The sequence below is a fragment of the Chaetura pelagica genome, unplaced genomic scaffold (genome assembly GCF_000747805.2).
Source record: "Chaetura pelagica isolate M959 unplaced genomic scaffold, ChaPel_1.0 scaffold221, whole genome shotgun sequence".
NCBI lineage: Eukaryota > Metazoa > Chordata > Aves > Apodiformes > Apodidae > Chaetura > Chaetura pelagica.
The window spans coordinates 8612926-8633066 of record NW_009952533.1 but is presented as its reverse complement, the minus strand read 5'-3'; the positions used below and the strand labels follow the sequence as shown (position 1 = coordinate 8633066).

Here is a 20141-nt window from a genome sequence, read left to right as displayed (position 1 = left end):
TATTTTCTCTCCTGTTGTTGTGTTTCTGTGCAAGAACTAGCTTTCAAATCAGCATACTGTGTTCACATATGGTGGTAGTACTGCATCTGTGACAGAAGGTGTATAGCCCAGTTGATCTGAGTTCAGATTCAGAGTTGACTGTAAATGACCGGTCAGAATGAGAGCTGCAGGGATTTGTCTCCCCTCCTTTTTCCCCTTCCTATTTCCTTCTGTTATTCATAATTTGAAACATACATATAGGTAGGGGTTAGCTATTTCTGGAAAGCTTAACTGTTTCACTCTTAATGAAAACTACTCTCTGCATTCAGCAAAATCTTCTTGTGTTTGTGACTTCCTGACTCAAGAGTGTCCTTTGAAACTTGCTTTCCCGCTGCCATCTTTTTTTGTGATCATGTAGAGTTGAGAGAGATGTGGTTTTTTTCCCCTTAGGTATTCCAGCCCAAATACCTGCTTCTTCATTGATGGCAGCCCCAGCCCCAGCAACGGGACCTGACTCTATTGTATCACAGGCTCAGGTAACATCTGCTCCAGTTGCTGGAGTTCCTGTGTCGCTACAAGCAGTTAACCAGCCTTTAATGCCTTTGCCTCAGACTCTGAATCCTTACCAGGATCCACTATACCCTGGATTCCCTTTTAGTGAAAAGGGAGAAAGAGCTGTTGCACCCTCTTACTCTCTGTGCAATACTGGCGAAGACTTGCCTAAAGGTGAGAAGCTAGCAGGTGGTCTGGATTTTATACCATTTTTCCTAACAGGTTTTCTTGAAGTGTAGATAAAGACAACTTCCTTGGTCCTGTTGTTAGTCTGTGTCAAAAGGTGTAATTGTTGAATTCCGAGCTTTAAGGTGTGGGAGGGGATAGTGAATACAGTTGCAACTCCTTAAGTTTGTGTTGCTAACATTATTTTAAGTGGTTACACCTGGAAATCTGTTATGATAATTTTGTGGTTCTTGGCTTGACCTGCCATAAGCTGAGGTTTTGTGAATGTAAAGGATTTCCTTTGGAGAACTGTTTCCTTTTACAGTAAAAGGTTTTCTCTTGTAATAAAAAATTTGGAAGTTGTTGAGCATTTTCTTACTGGCCTGGGAAAACCCAGGATTCAGCATGCTATAAATATGGAATATGCTGATAAAGAATGTATCATGTCTGACTGCATGGTAGTCTTTGTTTACTGAACTGTTACTTTAAAAACTGTAAGTTCAGTTCCACAAACTGTTAAGACTGAAATTTAAACGGCAGTTGTCCTAGATATCCTACTGTGGCAAAAATCCCCCACCCAAATCAACCAAAGGCATGTAAGTGGCAGCTTAATAATGGTCTTTTTCTACTGAAATGGACCTTTATGCAAGGACAAATTTTTTGATCAGATGAAGTGTAATATCTTAGGTATTCGCTGATATTTTTCTGTGTGTTTTTTTTGTTTTCTAGATAAGAATATTCTTAGATTTTTCTTCAATCTTGGTGTGAAGGTAACTCTTCAAACTTGCTATGTTTTTGTTTGTTATACCTTAAAATTTTCTTTTATTTGGTAGTAGCTAGAGTGCATTTTGCTGCTTCAGCACCATCTACTGGTCAAAGTGCCATGTTTTTCTAGTTGTGCTCTTCAGCTGGTGACCAAATAGTGTGGTAGACCTGGGAACTACTTTATGCATTACTGTGCCCAAGGCTTTGGTTCCAGATCCTGTCATGCCATTGTCCACAGACATCCTTCCAGGTGCTCATTCAGACTGAACAGAGCAGTTCCCATTGAGAAGAGGTCTGGGTGGGCTTCTCAGGATCCTTTGCTCTGAGCACTGTTTCCACTGGTGGCACAGACAAGACTGTGATAAGTTATAGGTTCTGCCCTCTACCTGCTCCAGTGTTTTCTTTACAAGAGCCTTGTGCCTCCAGCAACCTTGCATGCTGCTCTGTATGGCCTGAAATACGCATGTTTGGCACATTGTATCATAAAAAGATCTTACAATACTGCTCTTGGGCCAGTTGCTACCTACCACAGTGCAAACGCAGTCAGTGTTTATGGACTCTTAAGGCTGAGCAATGTAACCATAAGCCACTGTGCTGGTTGGTTGATGCAGAAGTAGAGGGAAGGGGGTCACCACCTGAGGTGGATGACTTCAGCACTGTGAACGTAGCTCGTGTTCACTAACAGCTGATACCTGGTTGTGTGTATGTATATGTATTTCAATCTTTACAAATTATTGTTTGACCTCAGTGTAGTTGCTTTTTTGGGTTTTTTAAGTGAAAATATGTGTGTGGTATGACTTCTTGCTTTGATTGTTATCCCTTAAAATTGGGAAAAGCTGAGCTAGGAGGGCAAATTGCCAATGAATAGTTGTGATTCTGGAAAATTATTTTGAAATGCCTTCAAATGCATAGCTAAAGCTTGACTTAATACCTTTGTGTTTAAATTAACTATAGAAATTTTTTCAAGTTTTCTTATTGGTCATAAGTGTTGCCCAAAAAATTAGAACATCATCTTGGAGTCCTAGACATTTAAAATTGGGGGCAGGCACCCTAAATAAAATTAGCCTTCAGTTCCTGTAAATTAACTGTTTCAAAATAGTAAATTACCTGTGTGCTATTGTATCTGTCTGAACACTTAAGAGACCAAGTAATTTTTGTTGTTTTTTTCCTGCCTTGCAGGCATACAGTTGTCCCATGTGGGCACCCCACTCTTACTTGTACCCCCTGCACCAGGCCTATTTAGCTGCTTGTAGAATGTACCCAAACCTGTCCCTTCCTGTGTATCCACACAACCCCTGGTTCCAGGAGACTCCACCGACTCAGAATGAGAACGAAACTGCACGAACAAACAGGCACTTTCCTGTTCAGAGCGAGGTTAGATCCAACGGTCAGATTGCACAGGTTGACAGCAGATCTCCATCACTGCCTCTGATTATACCTGCAGCCCCGGTGTCAGAAAGTCAAGGACAGGTCTGTGTAGAACCAGAGAATCCAGTGCAAGCTCTTCATCCAAGCTACGAGGAGTCCCTGAGAGGGAAGAATATGTTCCCACAGCCACCCTTTGGACACAATCACTTCTTAGGGGCTGTTCCAATAGCACCCCCTTTCTTTCCTCATTTTTGGTATGGGTACCCAGTTCAGGGTTTCATTGAAAATTCAGTCGGAAGACCCAATGTTGTCATGTCACCGGAGGACAAAGAGGCAGCACCTGGCACCTCTGCCAACATGTATGTGGCTGAAGAATGCAACCCCCCAGTTCCTGTAGTAAACTGTGCAGAACAGCTTCAGAAGACTCGCAGCAGCGGCGGCTTGAACACGGTACCGTTCCCTGTGGCTGGTGCGAGCAATGAAGGCAGTGCCCCGAAGGACACTTCAGCTAGGACACCGCAACTGGATCAAACTTGTCCTTCAGCTTCTCCTGCTAAGCCAAAAGCAGCTGGGCAGCAAAATCGTTCTCTGCAAACACAGGGGACTGAGAGGCGGACAGCAGTGCCCAACACTCCATCCCTGTTGGCAGAACCAACGAAAAATGAACTTAAAAATAGCATTCCTAGTCGTAAGGAGAAGATGGATAAGGGTAGGGATTCCAAGGGTGCTGGTAATCTACAGCCAGAAAGCAGAGCACAGAGAACAAGGGAAGAGAGCTCTGAAGATGAGAGTGAGGTTTCTGATATGCTGAGAAGTGGTAGATCCAAGCAGTTTTATAACCAGACTTATGGAGGAGGCAGAAGGCCTAGACTTGAGTGGGGTTATTCCAGTAGGGGAGGATACCAGTTCCAAAGAAATGAGGAAGCCTGGAAAGGGCCACCCAGCAGAAGCAGGGATGATAGCTACCAGTATCAGCGAAGCTTTAGAGGGAGGCCATATAGGAATGACAGGAGAAGGGCAACACTGGGAGATAATCAGAGGGGGCATCAAGCATAGAATGAATGGATAATTGAAAATTTTAAAATGTGAAAAGTAATTTGAAGTAGCAGTTTAAAATCTGAAATCTTTCTTTATAGTAAAATGAAAGGGTATGTTTTAACTTTTGGTAAAGACTAGGAGGATGTGAACTCCTACCATACTTTTTTTTTAGGGGGGATTATAGTTTGTTTGGCTTAGAAATTTTTCCTCAATGTCAAATTAGAAAAAAAAAAAATAGGTTTAGTGTTTGGTATTTCTTTCTCCCCACAAAAGTTTGAGTTTGTGATAGAAGATGGATACGTACATTTACTAGAGTGACAAACTGTAGCATTTGATGTGATCTAGATTCTAAAATTGACAATAACATTGCACCAAATACAAATGTATATTTTATCGTACAAAGCCTTAGTTCAGAACTGAGCTAAAGGAATTCTCAGCCTACTGCACTGTTGTCTTTGATATGCTTCCAACCCAAAGGCCTTTCATCTCAAAAAAATAAATAAATCTGTCAGACTTGAATGTTTCTCTTCAGTGTGTTACACAAACAGCAGCCAGCTAACCCTGTGTCTTAGGTATATGTTGTATATAGTTAATATTCATAGGGCATATTTTTGAATTTAAAAATTTTGTTGAAATCAAAATCAAGACAAGCATAACTGTGGATGAATTGGTAAGAATGGCTGTTTCCACCAAGAAATCTTAATGCTGGTGTGACTAGAATGGTGCCTATGCCAACTGAATAATTACAAAGACAATAAAAATGTAGATGCTATGCATTTCCAAAATAATTCTGCATCTGTTATAATAGCAGAAGTTTTTTTAATGCCACTTTAACACTAATGCACTGACAAATCCTTGATATTTTCTGAGGAGAGAGGCATAAAGTACATGTTACATTTTTTAAGTTTGTATGATTGAGCTACTGTTCAGTATTCTTCTGTTGTTGCACTGTTGATGCAAATTTTATGTTTTGCATGTACAACTCCTTGCTGGAACTACTTTTAAAAATGAGAAATGGAGAGTCTTGGCGTGCTCTGCTCTTCCCTACAATCCAGAAGAAAGTGGCTTCTGCCTTATATTTTTACAATGTGTCAGATTTCTGATGCTGTTTTTTCTGACCCTGATAATGATCTCTGAAGTGTTCCTGTTGCCTTTGCAGTTTGGATCTTCAGCTGTCCAAACTTGGAGTGCAGTGTGCACAGTATTCACTCAGCTCTGTTGCTCTGTAAAATTAACTGTTGTGTGTATTTTTATATCTCTGTATATACTAGTGTAGGTGATGGTACCCTTTTCCTTCATGACTGAGATTGTTCACCCTTGATTGGGAACTTGAGTGATAGTTATGTGATGAAGAATTTCTTTTCAGATGCATGCCATGTATAAAACCCTACTTAAAATAAATGTTTGTCTTTTCACTTTTTTGCTAAATGATATTTATGTATCTGAAACTCTTGCAATGACATTAAATGATGGGTTTGTTCTGATAGAGCCACTTATAGACAGCAGCAGAACTATAGCCAATTAGTGAATGCACAGGCAAGCTGCAAACTAAAAGGGGATGTCAGGTGAATTTCTAGTTCTGACTCAAAATGGTAGTGATCAAAATGTGCTGCTTTTTTAAAAATAAAAATATCTTTCCATTCAGAAATGTATTCAGGATCTCAAGAAGCAATATTCAGTTTTTTCAGGTTGAGAACTAAGAACTAAGGAAGCACTGAGGGATTTAACAGTTGGTAACATTGTGGTCCTCTGTTTACTTCTGCTGCTTACTAAGACTTAAAGGGGCTTCCTGTCATCTTTCCTGGGAGGTTCTAAAATGTAATTCCACTTGTAGTGCAGATCTGTCCAGCAGTCACCAAAATAATAATTTGGTACTAGAGAAGGCATTTATTTAATCATGACCTTCATTGCAACAAAAAAAGCCGTGCACTTGCTGCAGCAACTTCCTGGGAAGCCATGGAAAACAGGCATGGCAGTAACCAACAGGGCTCTGCTTTTAGAATTTCCTTTTAAAAATTGACTTAAGTATTTAAGCTGGGCCTATGCCCCACCATGCTACTCTGAGACAGTTAAGGACTGAAATATGCAGATATACTATGTTCTCCTATGTCACTGTTGTCTGTGCTTAAAGACTTACAGGGTGATCAGCCAAACCCTTTACCTAAGGCAAGATGTTTTAGGTTGCAGGATCCCACCGATTAGTAAGGGACTGTATGTAATACTTAGCATATAATAAACTGAGCTACACAGCTTCAGGTATTTGCTAAACCATATCTTTACTCTAGTTAGGACTGATTAACAGAAGATGTAAAACTAGAGTTCAAAGGGATCTATACTTATCAGCATGACTTAACTGTAAGTTACAATTAGCTTTTCAAAGCTTTTGTCTAACTATGGAGTACTTCTGCTGCCATAATATAGACGGAGTTGTTGTTAGACATAGTGAGGTAGAACATACATAACACCTGATACTGCCACAGCTGTAAAATATGTAGGTTACTACTACACTTAGTTAAAAGGACAAATCACTGCCTTCTGTAACTTTGGAGGCAAAAATGAAGTAACCAAAGCTATCTTTTATCATATTTTTCACATGCCAATGAAGGCAGAACAGACAACTGTTTCATGGAAATTATCCTTCCTGTTAAGATACATAGCTGAAAGTTATTTTTTCATGTTTGCAAAACCAATCACACAAGTGTCCTGCTTTCATTGGGGCAGAACCACAGGCTAGCCATGGGAGCACCAGCCAGTAGCAGCCCAGACATAGCTGGGAGCTTAGGCCAGGGCAGCTGACCCCAGCTGGTTAACAAGTGTATCCCCCAAAAGGGCAAAGTTTGCTGAAGGAGCACAGTTTGAAGCCCCTCACTCCCTCTGCTGTTCCCTAGGGTTAGTTTGAGTATAAAGTTTACATACTTTTTGTTGATTATTTCCTTAAATCTGTTTATATTTCAACCCACTGAGCTCTTCTCTTCCTGATTCCCCTTCTTGGCTGGGGAGGTGAGACACCAAACTACTTCAGTTTACTCCCAGTAGGAACCCTTAAATAGAGGCACTTGTCACTCTGTCTCCCTGAAGGACCTTACTTTATATGGAAATTGATTTTTGACGATTTTTTAATCTACCTTAATTTTTGTCTATAGTAACATTTGAAGGTTTAGCTTTGACTGAAATAGTTTTTACAAAGTTAAGCTGCAAGAATTAAGTATCTCCATGGAAAGATGGCAGGTGCCAGCATTTAGAGAAGGAGGAACAAGTTGGAAAGAACAGCAATTAAACCAAACTACTGAGGAAAGGTTAAGTTACAGAAGATGGAAATTATTTAAAAATTTTCTCTAAGACTTTATTGAACTGATTATTCTCTTGTAATTAATTCTGCATAGATGCACAGAGCAGATGACTAAAAGGGTAGATATCTTCCTTTATAGTGTTTGTACTCCATTTTTGTGTGCTCTTTTCTGTAGTGTGAAAAAAGGTAGGCATGACAACATCATACATGTACTTTTTGAATTAGTAATTCAAGAATTTTTGCACTGCATCACAGAGCTGTAAGTTAGGATATTTATTTATGAAACCCTCATCCAGAGAGATTGAACCTTTTTAAAGTGAGTTGGTTTTGTAGTTTGACACTCTTAGTAAGCTTCTTTCTTTTACAGAAAACAGCTTTAAATTTTTTTATAATGAGGAAGTGCAGTCAGTACTTGGTACATGAGTAGGATTTACTGAAATGAAAACCTCCCTTAACATTTGAAAAAATCAGGAGGACTCATTAGCACAATTTCAAGGGGGTCTATTTTGAAATTATTACACTGAAAATAGGCCTGTGTCACCAAAATATAGAAAGTGGCAGTTTTACTCAGGCTAGGATTTACACTGCTACTGGTCTCAGATGTTGCTCGCGGCAAGAGATTTTAAGCTCCAAAAGATTTGTGTTCTAAAACCTGACTGAGTCTTCTCATATGCAAATGTTCAGATTCCAATATGCATTTCTATATGCCAGTTGTAAAGTTGCTCAGATTCAATATTTAGTCATCCAGGAAGAAGTAGTTTCCACTCTTCTTTTGTTCCACATCCTTAGGAAAAGAAAAAAGATCAATGTTACTTGAAGTAGTTTGTGGCAGACTTGAACATAGCTGAAATAAAATAAACTTATCTAAACTCCTTTCTACTTCCCTTATGTCTCTTACTGTTCTCATTTCACCTGCAGTTTTCCAGCACAGTAAAATTACCAGGTTTGTCTTAATTTTAAAACCTGGCTTTATATTAAACAGTCATGGCTTCTTTAGTGTAAAGGTGCTTCTCTCTTACCTTGATTGAATTGAGTTTGTTTATTCTTGGTCGGTAATTGTTGGGGTCTCTTCTAAAAGTGATTTCAAGTTGAGATAAAAACTTATTCATTCCCGCCAAAAGAGTCTGTGGACTGTGGAGAAAAAAGAATATTCCAGCTACATGTTCACAAGTTCTATCATATGCAGATTACAAGCAGCTTCAATTTCCATCCTGAGCTCATTCAGGTCTGATAATGCAAGTGTGAGCTGTATCTGACAGACCAGGGTGTGCTACATCTTCAGTCAAATCCTGTCTTTGACAAGTCATAGCATCTACTCTCATCTTTCAGCACTATCTCAGCGTAGCACTACAAGTCTTCACACTGCTACATAAACATTTGCTTTGCTCAGTATCCACATGTGTGTGTGTGCTGGCATGCTTATTTACATTCCAAGAGAAAAAAAGCAGAAGGTGACTACCAGAAAGATAGACCCCCTTTTTACAAGGATTCACAAGGGGCAATGGGCACAAGTTACTCCCAGGGAGATTCTGACTGGACTCCCAAGGAAAATGTTTCACCATGAGAACAATCAGACAGTCAATTAATCTCTCAAGGGAAGATGTGGATTTCCCCATGCAGGACAGTTAGAAGACTCAGGTGGACAGGTACTAAGCCATCTCATGTAAACAACAGTATTTAAATGATGGACCAAAATGATCCTTAGGGTCCCTTCCAACCCAGCATTCTATGATTGATTCTGTGATTCATTAGCAAGATACAACAAAGGTCCTAACATATACTGACACTGAGAAACAGTTAGGTGATCATGATTTTTTGAAGTCAAACAAGTGTGTCCTTGGAAAGAATACCATCACTACCAGGCTAGCAGTATGTTGTGAACGCAGCTAACACACTGCTCAATCCATGTGTTTACTTCGTCTGGCTCACCTTAAACATTGGTAATTGCACTGTTCTAAATCCTGGTTTCTAATAAGGCTGCTCTTCAAAAAGTGTCTGTAATTTACAGAAAATTTACAGGAACACAAGTAGACATACCAAAAAGGGACAGCTTTGGAAGAGTAAAACTCATAGTGTGTATGTTGCTGTCCAAACTTGGACTCTGCAAGATCTGCATACACGTACCCATGGTACAGTACTTTATTTTAATACATCTTAAAGTTATTTCCATAAGCGTATTATACAATTGGTCCTTTCAATTTCTTACAATCAATGCCACTTATTTGGTCTCCTCTGATTGTAATTCAATTCACGCACAGTTGCTCAAGGCCAGTTTAAGCCAGGAGCTGGTCTAGTTTTTGAGGGCCTTGGTTACATTCTCCCAACTGTGCCTGAAGTCTGTGTCTAGGCAGCATCTAAGTGTGAGTCAGTCCCATTTTCTTTCCCTCACTTCAAAAGAAAAAGCCAGAACCCTTAAGACACTCTTGGATCACTTTAAATGCATTGTGAATTCCATAGGCAGATGCTTAATTTTGTAATTTCTGCTGATACTTGGGTGATAGACTGTTTTTTTCTGTTTTGTCCTCCTTGGTAATCCAAACAAGTCTCTTACCTGTTGGCAAGTGTGTTCTTGGAAGGAATCCCATCAAAAACAATCACACGATCAGCAAGATATGTAGCCATGATAAAATCATGTTCTACCACAAAAGCTGTTTTTTTAGCATGGAGAATGAAACTGAAAGAAAAAAAGAGATGAATGTAAAGTAATTGCAAAACTACTGAAAATGTAAGTTTTTCTTCCCCATCACGTATACTTTACCGTTTAATGACTCTAGCAGCCATTAGACGTTGTTCAGAGTCCAAATATGCTGATGGCTCATCAATTAGGTAGACATCTGCAGGTTTACCGAGACAAAGAGCTAACGCAACGCGCTGCAACTCGCCACCAGACAATGTTTGCACCTATTGGGGCCAAGGGGAACATGGCCATATTTAGTTCAGGTAGAGAATTAAAGAAGAAAACTTGGGATTTGTCTCAGGCAATTAATACCTCCTGGTCAATGATGTTTTCTATCTGAAGAGGTTTCATTACGTCAGTGACGAACTGGGGGTGTGTATAGGCATCTCTGATCTTCTCATGCAGTAGCTGACGGACACTTCCCTATTAAAAGGAACATGTTGCCACTCAGTTTTATGCACCACACCAGAAGAAAACAAGAAGTAACAGTAGTAAAGCCTTTTGTTCCAAGCATAAGAAAAATCTATGTACCACGAACGTGTTTTTTGTAGCAAACATAATACTTAATAAATGAGGCTTAAACGTACTGTAGACTTAGGACTGATCTTCTGTGGTTTGTAGCTGACATTTAGAACCGGGACCTCACCTACAGAAAGATAAAATAATGAAAACAGGAGTCTTTCCAGCATGTTCAATATAGGTTTCAAGTTAGGTATTAGGTTCTACCTCCTTCATCAGGTGTAAGTCTTCCTGCAAGCATCCGGATAAATGTAGTTTTGCCAGTTCCTAAAAAAAATATAAATAAATAATTGATTTTAAAACTAGACTGCTTTGCTAAGTCCTATACTCACTTCCAGCAAACAGCACTTGCTATTGCTTGCTTTTCCAAATGGAAGAGACATCTAAAGCTACAATAGTCTAGACTTGTGGCTCAACTCACCAGGTAAATATGCCAATCTAAGTTCTTAGGCAACAGTGACATCATTAACATTCAGTAACTTCAAGTTCCTGCTATTCAGGGCGCAAGCTCGTGGTGTGACATTTTCACCAGGAAACAAGCAGTTCAACCTACTCAAAACCACTAACTTTAAAGCCTGGTTCCCACACCAAAGAACAGCTTCAGGAACATATTTAGGGCTATAGAAGTAGTTTCCATCAAGAACTGCACTTACCATTTTCCCCTAACATCACCATGATTTCAGAATCGGTGAATTCTCCTGCTACTATGGATAGTTCAAATTCTCCCATCTTCTTTTTCATTCCTGGATATTTGTACATACACATCTTTTTCACCTCTTCCTCATTAGCTGTTTCAGCCACTTTAAATACCAGAGATGCATCTCGAAACCTTAGATTTTCTGTTGGAACATAGCCATCTAAGAAAATGTTTATGCCTATGAAGGGAGGAAAAAAAGTAATTAAAAAAGGTATACAACAAAGCAAGACAAGATGAAGTTAAATTCTTGGCTATAAATTCCAATCAGATAAGGAGAATGTTGGATTTAAAATGGCATGATAGGAGAGGAACAAAACCTCCTATTTGGAAGTGTATACATTATGCAAATCGAATAAACACAAATCTTACTAAAATTAGACAAAGACTATAGAGGCTCTTCCTGAAAACCTAGTATTAGTAATGTGTCTGGGGTTTAAAGACACAGCTGCTGTTGGACCTATTCTCAAAAAGATCAGTTATTACTGAGTCTCAGTGCTACAACTGTGGTCAATTCAGTTGAACACTACATACCTCTGTACTGTGCAAACTGTCTTCTGCCCTTTCTCTACTATTTGTAACATCTTTTGTGTAACCCTATTTATAAAACACCTGCAAATATCAAAATTATGTCCAAAGAGACAAAGAGCATTTTATAGTTAAAGCTCTTGAATTGAGTTAGAAATCTAGGATCACACAAGACAGAAATTCTGCACAAAATAAACCAGTATTTTTTTAGTTACTGGACTGTAACAGGAAAAAGACATTCACATAACAGACAACTAGCATTTTGGTACCTTATTTTTCTTCCAAGGATTTTTTTTGTATGTATGTTTAAAAAGAGAAATACAGCAAGAATTACCTTCTCTTACGCTGAAAGGCATAGTAACAACACCATAAGCACTTGGCACACCATACAGGCAGCAGATAAAGTCAGAGAGATAATCTAACACACTTAGATCATGCTCTACAACAATAATGTACCTGAAAAATAGAACGAGAGACATACTTTTTTTTATACTTCAATATATAACAGTCTTTCTTACTCTAGTTTTGTGTAAGTGAAAGCTATCAACATTATTTTAATTCAATACAGCTTCTTAGCTTTATACTAAATAAAGACAGAGTCAAAATTTCTGACCAATAAACAGACAGTGTGAATGACAAGTTGAAAGTCCAGTGTAAACTGGCAGCTTCTTTACTTACCATAGATGAAAGGATATCGATTCACTGGAGTGAAATTACTTAGCACATTTTACAAAAAAACCCAACCAAACAAAAAAGAAAATAAAAAACCAGCTAGATTTTCACATCTTTATTATGAAATGTACTCCAATACTGAAATAGCACAGAAGCAACAGGATTAGTTTCCAGAGTGCAAAAGAATAGAATATTACTGACTTAGAACATTTTAAACATGTGTTAATGTACCATTCTGCAAAGTCAGCACTGCTAGGGAGATGGAATGGACATTTCTTCCCTCCCTCTGTAAACAGTCATCTATTATTTCAGTCTAGCAAAAAATGTAAAGCTTGTATTTACCTGTCAGGGTTTATTAGAGACCGAATAGTAATGGCAGCCTTCAAGCGCTGTTTGACATCTAGGTAGCTAGAAGGTTCATCAAACATGAAGCTAGCCCCAAAAGAAAGAGTGGAGTCTCAGTGAATCCAAGCTTTCTACAATTTCAAACCTAATACTAACATTTCAATCACTGCATACAAATAAATAAACTAGTATAATCATTTATATTGAGAGAGATCAAAAAGAGAATTATGTACTGACACCTGCTTTGAATCTCCAATGACTGTCACATGAAATTGTTACATGGTTTGAGTTAAGTATTCCTTTGCCAAAAGCTTTGAGAAAGTTACCAAATGTTATGAAAAAATCAGTTAGGCATCCCATGAACTCAGTTCTGATTCAGCTTACATTTAACATGAACTAAAAAGTGCAAAAATACTTTATAAGACTGAAAGAAGGACATCTTCCAAGAGATAAAAACAAACACAAAGAAAACACATCCAAAACCTGCACCAACCAAAAAAACCCCAGCCTACCAACCCCCTCCCACCTCAAAATCCCACAATTCAAACAAAAAAAAATTTAAATTAAAAAAATATCAAACCAAAACAAATCACCAGTAACTCTTCTGATCTCACTTTCTTAGTCCCAAGGAGCCAGGGAACAGCACAAACTAGACAGTAAATTCCTGGTTGCAAGAGGGACACAAGTTCCCAGAGATCAGGAAGCATCTGTTCATTTCATACTGAGAGAGGCTAAGTGAAGTACACCATCAAACAGGATACATTTATGTGGGATTCAGGAAAAGTTATGACATTGAGATGCTGAAATTTAACACTGGCCTCTGAAATTAGCTCTTTCCAGTTAGACAAATTAAAGTATAAAAGCCCCAGAAATTATATATGGAGTAATAATTATGGATCTTGGCTGATGAGCTGCTAAAACATATTAATAAAAAATACCCTTTTGTTTAAATATTCAAACAGAAGTATTATTTCTAACAAAAAATGTAAATTAGAGGATCATATTCTGAGGCAGATTATTAGAAGCAATGTGAACAGAAGTAAATTAAACATACATATCAGCCTTCTGAATGCAAACAACTGCACAAGCAAATCTCTGAAGTTCTCCTCCTGAAAGGTCTTCAACATTTCTCTCTTTCAGATGGGTTAAGTCTGCAAATAAGTGGTTAATTTTATGTATGTTACAACCAACACAACAATTCCTATTTTTATTACCTACAGAAACATGTATAATCACAGCAGACATCCTACACAGAGGAAAGAACAGAAAGAAGTGGAGTAAGTGTTCAGTTTATATAGAAGCATGATAATACTCTATCTAAAGTCACAGCAAGTCACAGCTTCTCTGCAACATTAGCAGATTAATTTCTGGGGCTGCTGCTTATTGTACAGAACAATTACAGTTCTATTTGGCTTTCCATTGTGTATTTGGTAAAGATTTCTGGTCCTGAAGATAAACTATACCAGTTTTAAAAGTGTTTCCTATTAGATTTGGCTGAACAGTTCCGATTTGCAAAAAAAATCAAGTCCCCCAAACTAACAGCAAAGCCAATATTTTCTCATCAGCTTTATCAACGGCAAGTTTAAAGAATATACTGTTTCACTAATAAGTTAAGTGGGACTCTAGGACCTCACTCTCGGTGGCATGATGCAGCCCCACCTTTACCACCCACATCTACTAAGAACCCTTTGTTCATTTAGCATCACCTAAATTTAATAACAACTGAATTCAAAACACCCACAAAAAATTACCAGGGTTGGACCATGCAGATATTCTTCTCAGTCGTATTATTCTCTGAAGTCGCTACAACTCCCATTATAATTGGCTACATATAGTTTGCTTGTTGCAGTAACCGGAATTTTTCCAGATTAAAAAATAAATGCCTTCTACCATGCAACAGAATCATAGAATCATAGAACTATTCAGGTTGGAAAAGACCCTTGGGATCACTAAGTCCAACCATCATCCCTACTCTACAAAGTTCTCCCATAAACCATATCCACCAACACCACATCCAAACGACCCGTAAACACATCCAGGGATGGTGACTCAACCACATCCCTGAGCAGCCTATTCCAGCGTTTGACCACACTTCCCATGAAAATTTTTTTCCTAATGTCCAGAATCTGCAGAATCTGCACTAGATTCTGTTAACTGGCACATATCAGATTGCCTTTGCCACTAGCAAGTATTATTTGCACCGGTTCAGATCTTCTTACAGCAAGCCCTAGCCTTTAAACTAAAACATCTTTCATTAACATTAGTAGTAACTTTATTTTTTCAGTAAATATGAATTTCTCAAATGCTTTGAAGTTTGACTCTACAGAATTACTTACCAAGCTGCTGACATACAACAGTTTGGGTCTTAGTTTCATCCTTCCTATCCAGAATTGATCCCACTGTTCCCTGAATAATAATAAAAAGCCCCACATTATTTCAACATTAAAAATTTCAGGCAGCAGTGGATTTTTGATATTGAATGATGCCGTTAAATAAAATCCATGAACACAAGTATTACAGGAAAGCTCCCAGATTTCTATTAGCTCTCGAAACTTCTCACCTTTGCAGCTTTAGGTATCTGGTCCACATACTGAGGTTTAATGATAGCTTTAAGGTCATCTTCCAGGATCTTGGTAAAATAGTTTTGTAATTCAGATCCTCGGAAGTAAGTCAGAATTTCTTGCCAGTCAGGTGGATCCTGTGACAACAATAAAGCCTGTGTTTACTTACACCATTCTAAAAACACACAAAAAAATCTAATTTTAAAATATCCATCTATACAGAAAACAGAATGTTCTTGCAAGGTTAAAAAAAGCCTGGATAAAAGCTAGTTACTGAGCTGTTATATTCCCTCTGCAAAGTATCCATTTAAAACAAATGGAAAAATTATAAAATTGCCAAATGGAGAACAGAAGTTCAGACTTTCAAAAAAAAAAAAAAGAAAAAAAGGCATTTTAAATTTGCACTGAGAACATCCAGAAGTGTCCTTAGATAATTAAGAAGATACAAGTGAAATTACTTCATGGGGAAAATGACAGCATAGATTGCACAAAAGATGCAATAGAATTTGCTCATTTTCTCTGCTTCTAGCAAATACTTCCAAGGAAACAGAGGAGAAGACAAAGCAAAAACAACAAAAAAAGGAACTGCTCAGTGCAATCACCCAGGAAAAAGGATCAACTTGTCCAGCATAATTTTACAGAGCACACTACTCTGAATGGTGCCAACTTAATTTATTTGATGGTAAAACAGTATGGAAACAGAGCGACACAGCTGTATTTCCAAACCAAGCTAAAACACAGAAGAAATGCTTCATAAGTTTTAGAGCAGAAGCAACATGGAATACTCAATTCATACCACGTGTTTCTGTGGTCATAATGATTTGGCTCTTCACAGGAAAGTCTGATTTGGAAGCATGGTAATTCAATTAAGTACACATTCAGAAAGTCAAAGGTTTGGCTATTTCTGCAATACTACCACCTGAAACAAGAAGTCCACAAAATAATATAAACCACACTTGAAAGAGAATGGAAAATGTAGCTGGGAAATTATTATTTCTTTGCAGTTTTAAGTGGCTGCCATTAAATGAATATTTTATTAAAACATTACTCTTTCAGGTAAGCAAACTGATAAAGAAGTTTGAACACACTTGTTCCAACAAGTCTTTCCTGAAGCACAAAATAATTCAATTTCTTGAATTTCTCTGACCACGTAACTCAGAGGTGAGAAGGTGATAACCAAGACACCATCTGATAAGAAGAGTCTCAATAGTTATTGTTTATATATTTTCTCTAATAATATTCACTCTTCGGAGTAGTGCTAGGGAAACAAACCTCTGTAAATATTTTGGCTTGCTGGCTGCATAGTTTGACTTAGTGTAAATACATAGGAGAATGGATTATGATGTCTCAAGAAGATCAGCAGATTTTAAGTTTTTCTATGCCCTGTTCTCAGAAAATACTATTAAAAGTTCTAAGTATCTAGCAATGTGAACAAGCAAAGGATTTTCAGAACTCAATATTGAAGTGTACGGTAGGAAGCATCTTTAACAACAACTTATAATAACAACATACTTTGTAAGAGCTCATCTTCAAAAGAATCCACAATTAAAAAGCCTAAGAGATTGCAAGGATACATGGCAAGTGCTCACACACACTAGAGCTTTCAACATTGAACTCAGAAGAAACTCCTAGGCTTGAGCTACCTAAATCCCTTGGTAAGGAAAAAGTAAATTGTGCATGGGAAAAAAGCTGACATTTTAAAAGACTGGTATAAAGAAAACAACACCTTAAGTGTGACTTAAAGACAGAAAACCCACCTCTGATATTTATCTTTAGTAAGTCAAAGTTATAACCAGTATCTTTACCTTTCTTAAACCAAATTTGCAAAAAAGCCTTTGTTAACACTGAGCGGGTCACTGGCTGTTAAAAGGGAAAGTGCCAATGCCCTCACAAATTCTACTGCATTCACACATATGAAAATTCAGTGAAAAAAAATAACCACAGCTATCTAAAACGCCAACTTTATTTTATTGCTGATACATACATCATATTTTCCAAGATTTGGCTTCTGTTTTCCTGCTAGAATTTTCAAGGCAGTTGATTTTCCAATACCATTGGTTCCAACCAATCCCAGTACTTCACCTGGACGAGGGATAGGCAACCTGCACACAACATGGATAACTTTGGATTATATTAACGGTATCAGACACCAACACTTAGTGGTAAATGTTACAACCCGTTTTCAGACTTCAGGATTATTTCAGCGTACTTTGTTAACTTGCCAATATGTAGTTAGAATTAAATCCATATTCTTTAAAAATAGAAGAACATAAGCAAGATTTAAGAGCAGTCTAATCGTTAAACAGGAGCTCTGTAAAACAAGTACTGAAATTTTATTTCATTATAGTACTTTTTAGTAAAAAAAAGTTATTATTCAAAAAGGAAGCTATTGAGGTAATAACCAAGAATACTCTGATGTGCATTATGTTTAGGTAATCAAAACCTTGAATTTTCTCTCTTTTACATTGACTTGAAAAATGAAATACCTGTGAAGTTTGAAGGCATTGGCACAATATCTATGTGTTGTTTCTTTCTCCAGGTTGCTAGGTAAGTTAACAATTGACAAGGCTCCAAAAGGACATTTCTGTAATTAAAATAAATTTATATACCATTAATGCACACAAACAACTTATTAACAAAATGCTATGTTCAATACTGCACCCAGATGTGTATTTGAATATTTTTACAAGAACTTTTAGCAAATTACTTTACTTTCATTTACATACTCAACTTTCCAAAGAAGTTCTACATGATGTTTTAAACATTAAACAGTTAGTAATTTTGACTGTCAGTCTACAATACAAATAAGAGACACTGCATATATTCTTTAGCTTTTTTACAAAAACATGTTTCTACTGCTAGGTGTCTACAGCCACAAACAAACTTAAACCAACTTATAATCTGCACCCTGCAACCCAACCACTTCAGTAAACTGACAAAGTACGTCACTTTCAGTAAACAGTAACAGTTAGTGAGGCCTGATTATTCAGGGAAACATCAATGGTTTTCAGTATGCATTACTAAATATAGTAGGATAATAAAGAAATGCTATTACTTTATTTAAAGCAGCCTAACTTTTACCTTGATGCAAATACCACAACCGATACAAAGTGTTTCCGAGATCCATGCTATTTTGCTCTGTGGTTGGACTTCTATGCAGAGTTTTCCTGGTGAAAAAGAGTAATATTACTTCAACAAAGTTTCTGACTAATCAGAACTCTTGTCAATACCACTAAATTCCACAGAGGAACATGCAACTGATTAACATCCACTGAAGCTTCAGATCATCCAACGACCTGAGAAGTGGCATCACTACTATGAACTGCTCATGGTTTCAGTGGTACTTATAAAGGCTTTATGAAATAAAGCATGAATGATGAACATAAAACCCTAGCAATTACAAAAAACTAGTTCCTTCCAGCAGCAAATTTTTTTAAACATCTCCAATTGCTTAATATTTTTTTTAAAATTACATCTCTTACCCATTCGAACCACAGGACAACTTTTCTTGCATTCTTGGCGGCATTTCTTTGGTTTACACTTGTCATGGTTTACAATCGCAATTCTTGTTAATTTGTCCGCCATAATGCACAATTTAGGGTTAAATACGTACACCAATTATTAGGATTAGTGGGAGTCTTCCAGATCTTAAGAAAAAACAAGAACAAATAAAAGAGAACAAAATTACTGACAGCACAGAGAACAACATACAGATCTGAAGTTACTGCTAACAGAGCTCAGAGGAAAAAAAAAAAGCAAAATTATTTGATTCTTTCCTCTTTTAAGCAAAATGGCAAACAGGACAAAGTCTCAGATACAACAGTAAGGGTACTGGTGTGTAAGTAACTGCACACCTATTTAACATTACCTTTCCATTCCATTCCTAGCTCTCCACTGGACAATACAACTGTCATTATACCTGAGAATGTATTTGTTTCCAAGAAAAGCATGCCCTAGTAAGAGAAGAATTTACACTGATGAAAATTTCAGTTTCACAAGCTGCTTTATGTAAAGTTATCTTGTTCATGCTACAGTGTCTGGTAAAGTCACATTGTGACTACAGCTATTAGTCCAGCAATCTGATTATAATATTCATTTTGCAAAATGCCAATATTCTATATTACACTGTCAAAATTAAAAAATTTAAAGCAGTTTTAAAAGTGAAATTTTGTAGTTACATACAGAAAAGTAATCCAGGCAATGTGAAACACATAGATGATGACGTTGGATTTATCTTGAGTTTCATTTAGTTTTTTTAATAACTAAACTTACATTCTGCTTTTCCTAATATTGTATCAATGACTATAACGTTCTGATAAAAATAAGCTAGATCTCTATAAAATTATTTTTAGAAGAGATCTTGGCGTACTAGATTATTAAAAATTCCTGAAATCACAAGTAAATACACTCAAACAAGTAAAACTACTACTTGTATTTCTCTACATAACTGCCTCTTCCCTTGCTTAGATATTTGTAATGCACATTGAGAAGCAACAGATTGTACCGGGAGTTTATGTCAACAACTGCAGCAGCAGGAAGGACAAATAATTTTAAATGTAAGTCTTGATAGAGAAAAAAAGGTGGAATGTATTTTAACATGCATGTATATTTCTTTTACTATATTGATGCATAGGACTGAGAATAATAATTACTTTATCTTTCTATGAGCAACACACACTTAAGGGCAACTCCTGCCACTTGTCCAGGCTCCAAAACAACAAAGATAACTGAATTACAAGGCTCTTGGAAGCTTACAAGATATTACAGATGATAAACAGATACTTTCTTTTTTTAAGGTCTAAAGAAAGGCCAAAGAGTACAAAGCACTTCCAGTTCAACACCACTAAATAGCGATGGAAGCCCTACAGAGGATGCCAATTTAAAATAATTTCAATTCAATGCAATACGTATCAGTAGTTCAAAGACATAACTGGGAAGGAGTCTTGAAATACTTCAGGGTTACATACAGTCCTTCCATGCATAAGGTAC

The 20141-nt window shown here is 37.2% G+C and overlaps 2 protein-coding genes across 5 annotated transcripts in view; one reads left to right on the top strand and one right to left on the bottom strand.

Moving 5' to 3' along the window:
• The window catches only part of OTUD4 (OTU deubiquitinase 4), a 30221-nt gene extending 26336 nt beyond the window's left edge, over nt 1–3885 (top strand). For 2 of the 4 annotated variants that reach the window (XM_010008936.1, XM_010008934.1), the window contains exons 19-22: nt 430–515; nt 591–705; nt 1426–1466; nt 2641–3885. In XM_010008936.1, the coding sequence (XP_010007238.1) occupies nt 430–515; nt 591–705; nt 1426–1466; nt 2641–3885 (1487 nt within the window). Of the gene's footprint in view, nt 1–429; nt 706–1425; nt 1467–2640 lie in introns of all 4 variants that reach the window. The other 2 variants (XM_010008935.1, XM_010008933.1) reach the window with 1 other exon arrangement.
• A 3531-nt stretch (nt 3886–7416) lies between these two features.
• On the bottom strand, nt 7417–18808 carry ABCE1 (ATP-binding cassette, sub-family E (OABP), member 1). The gene is made up of 17 exons (XM_010008932.1): nt 18635–18808; nt 18234–18319; nt 17639–17736; nt 17137–17254; nt 15152–15289; nt 14928–14997; nt 13646–13742; nt 12589–12678; nt 11909–12030; nt 11006–11227; nt 10560–10619; nt 10421–10479; nt 10146–10256; nt 9915–10057; nt 9708–9830; nt 8176–8287; nt 7417–7940 (listed from the first exon to the last, which is right to left on the bottom strand). The coding sequence occupies exons 1-17, from the start codon at nt 18735–18737 to the stop codon at nt 7893–7895; spliced, it is 1800 nt and encodes a 599-aa protein (XP_010007234.1). The 5' UTR covers nt 18738–18808; the 3' UTR covers nt 7417–7892.
• Between the last annotated feature and the right edge of the window lie 1333 nt (nt 18809–20141).

What these genes read in the sequence shown, in the direction of transcription:
- ABCE1 (XM_010008932.1), bottom strand. Translation starts at nt 18,737, where the DNA reads ATGGCGGACAAATTAACAAGAATTGCGATTGTAAACCATGACAAGTGT. An exon ending in TGCATTCAGAAGGCTGATAT is followed by an intron (nt 12,679 to 13,645) that starts GTATGTTTAATT and finishes TTTTGGGGCTAG; the next exon opens with CTTCATGTTTGATGAACCTT. An exon ending in ACAAACTCAATTCAATCAAG is followed by an intron (nt 7,941 to 8,175) that starts GTAAGAGAGAAG and finishes TCTTTTCCTAAG; the next exon opens with GATGTGGAACAAAAGAAGAG.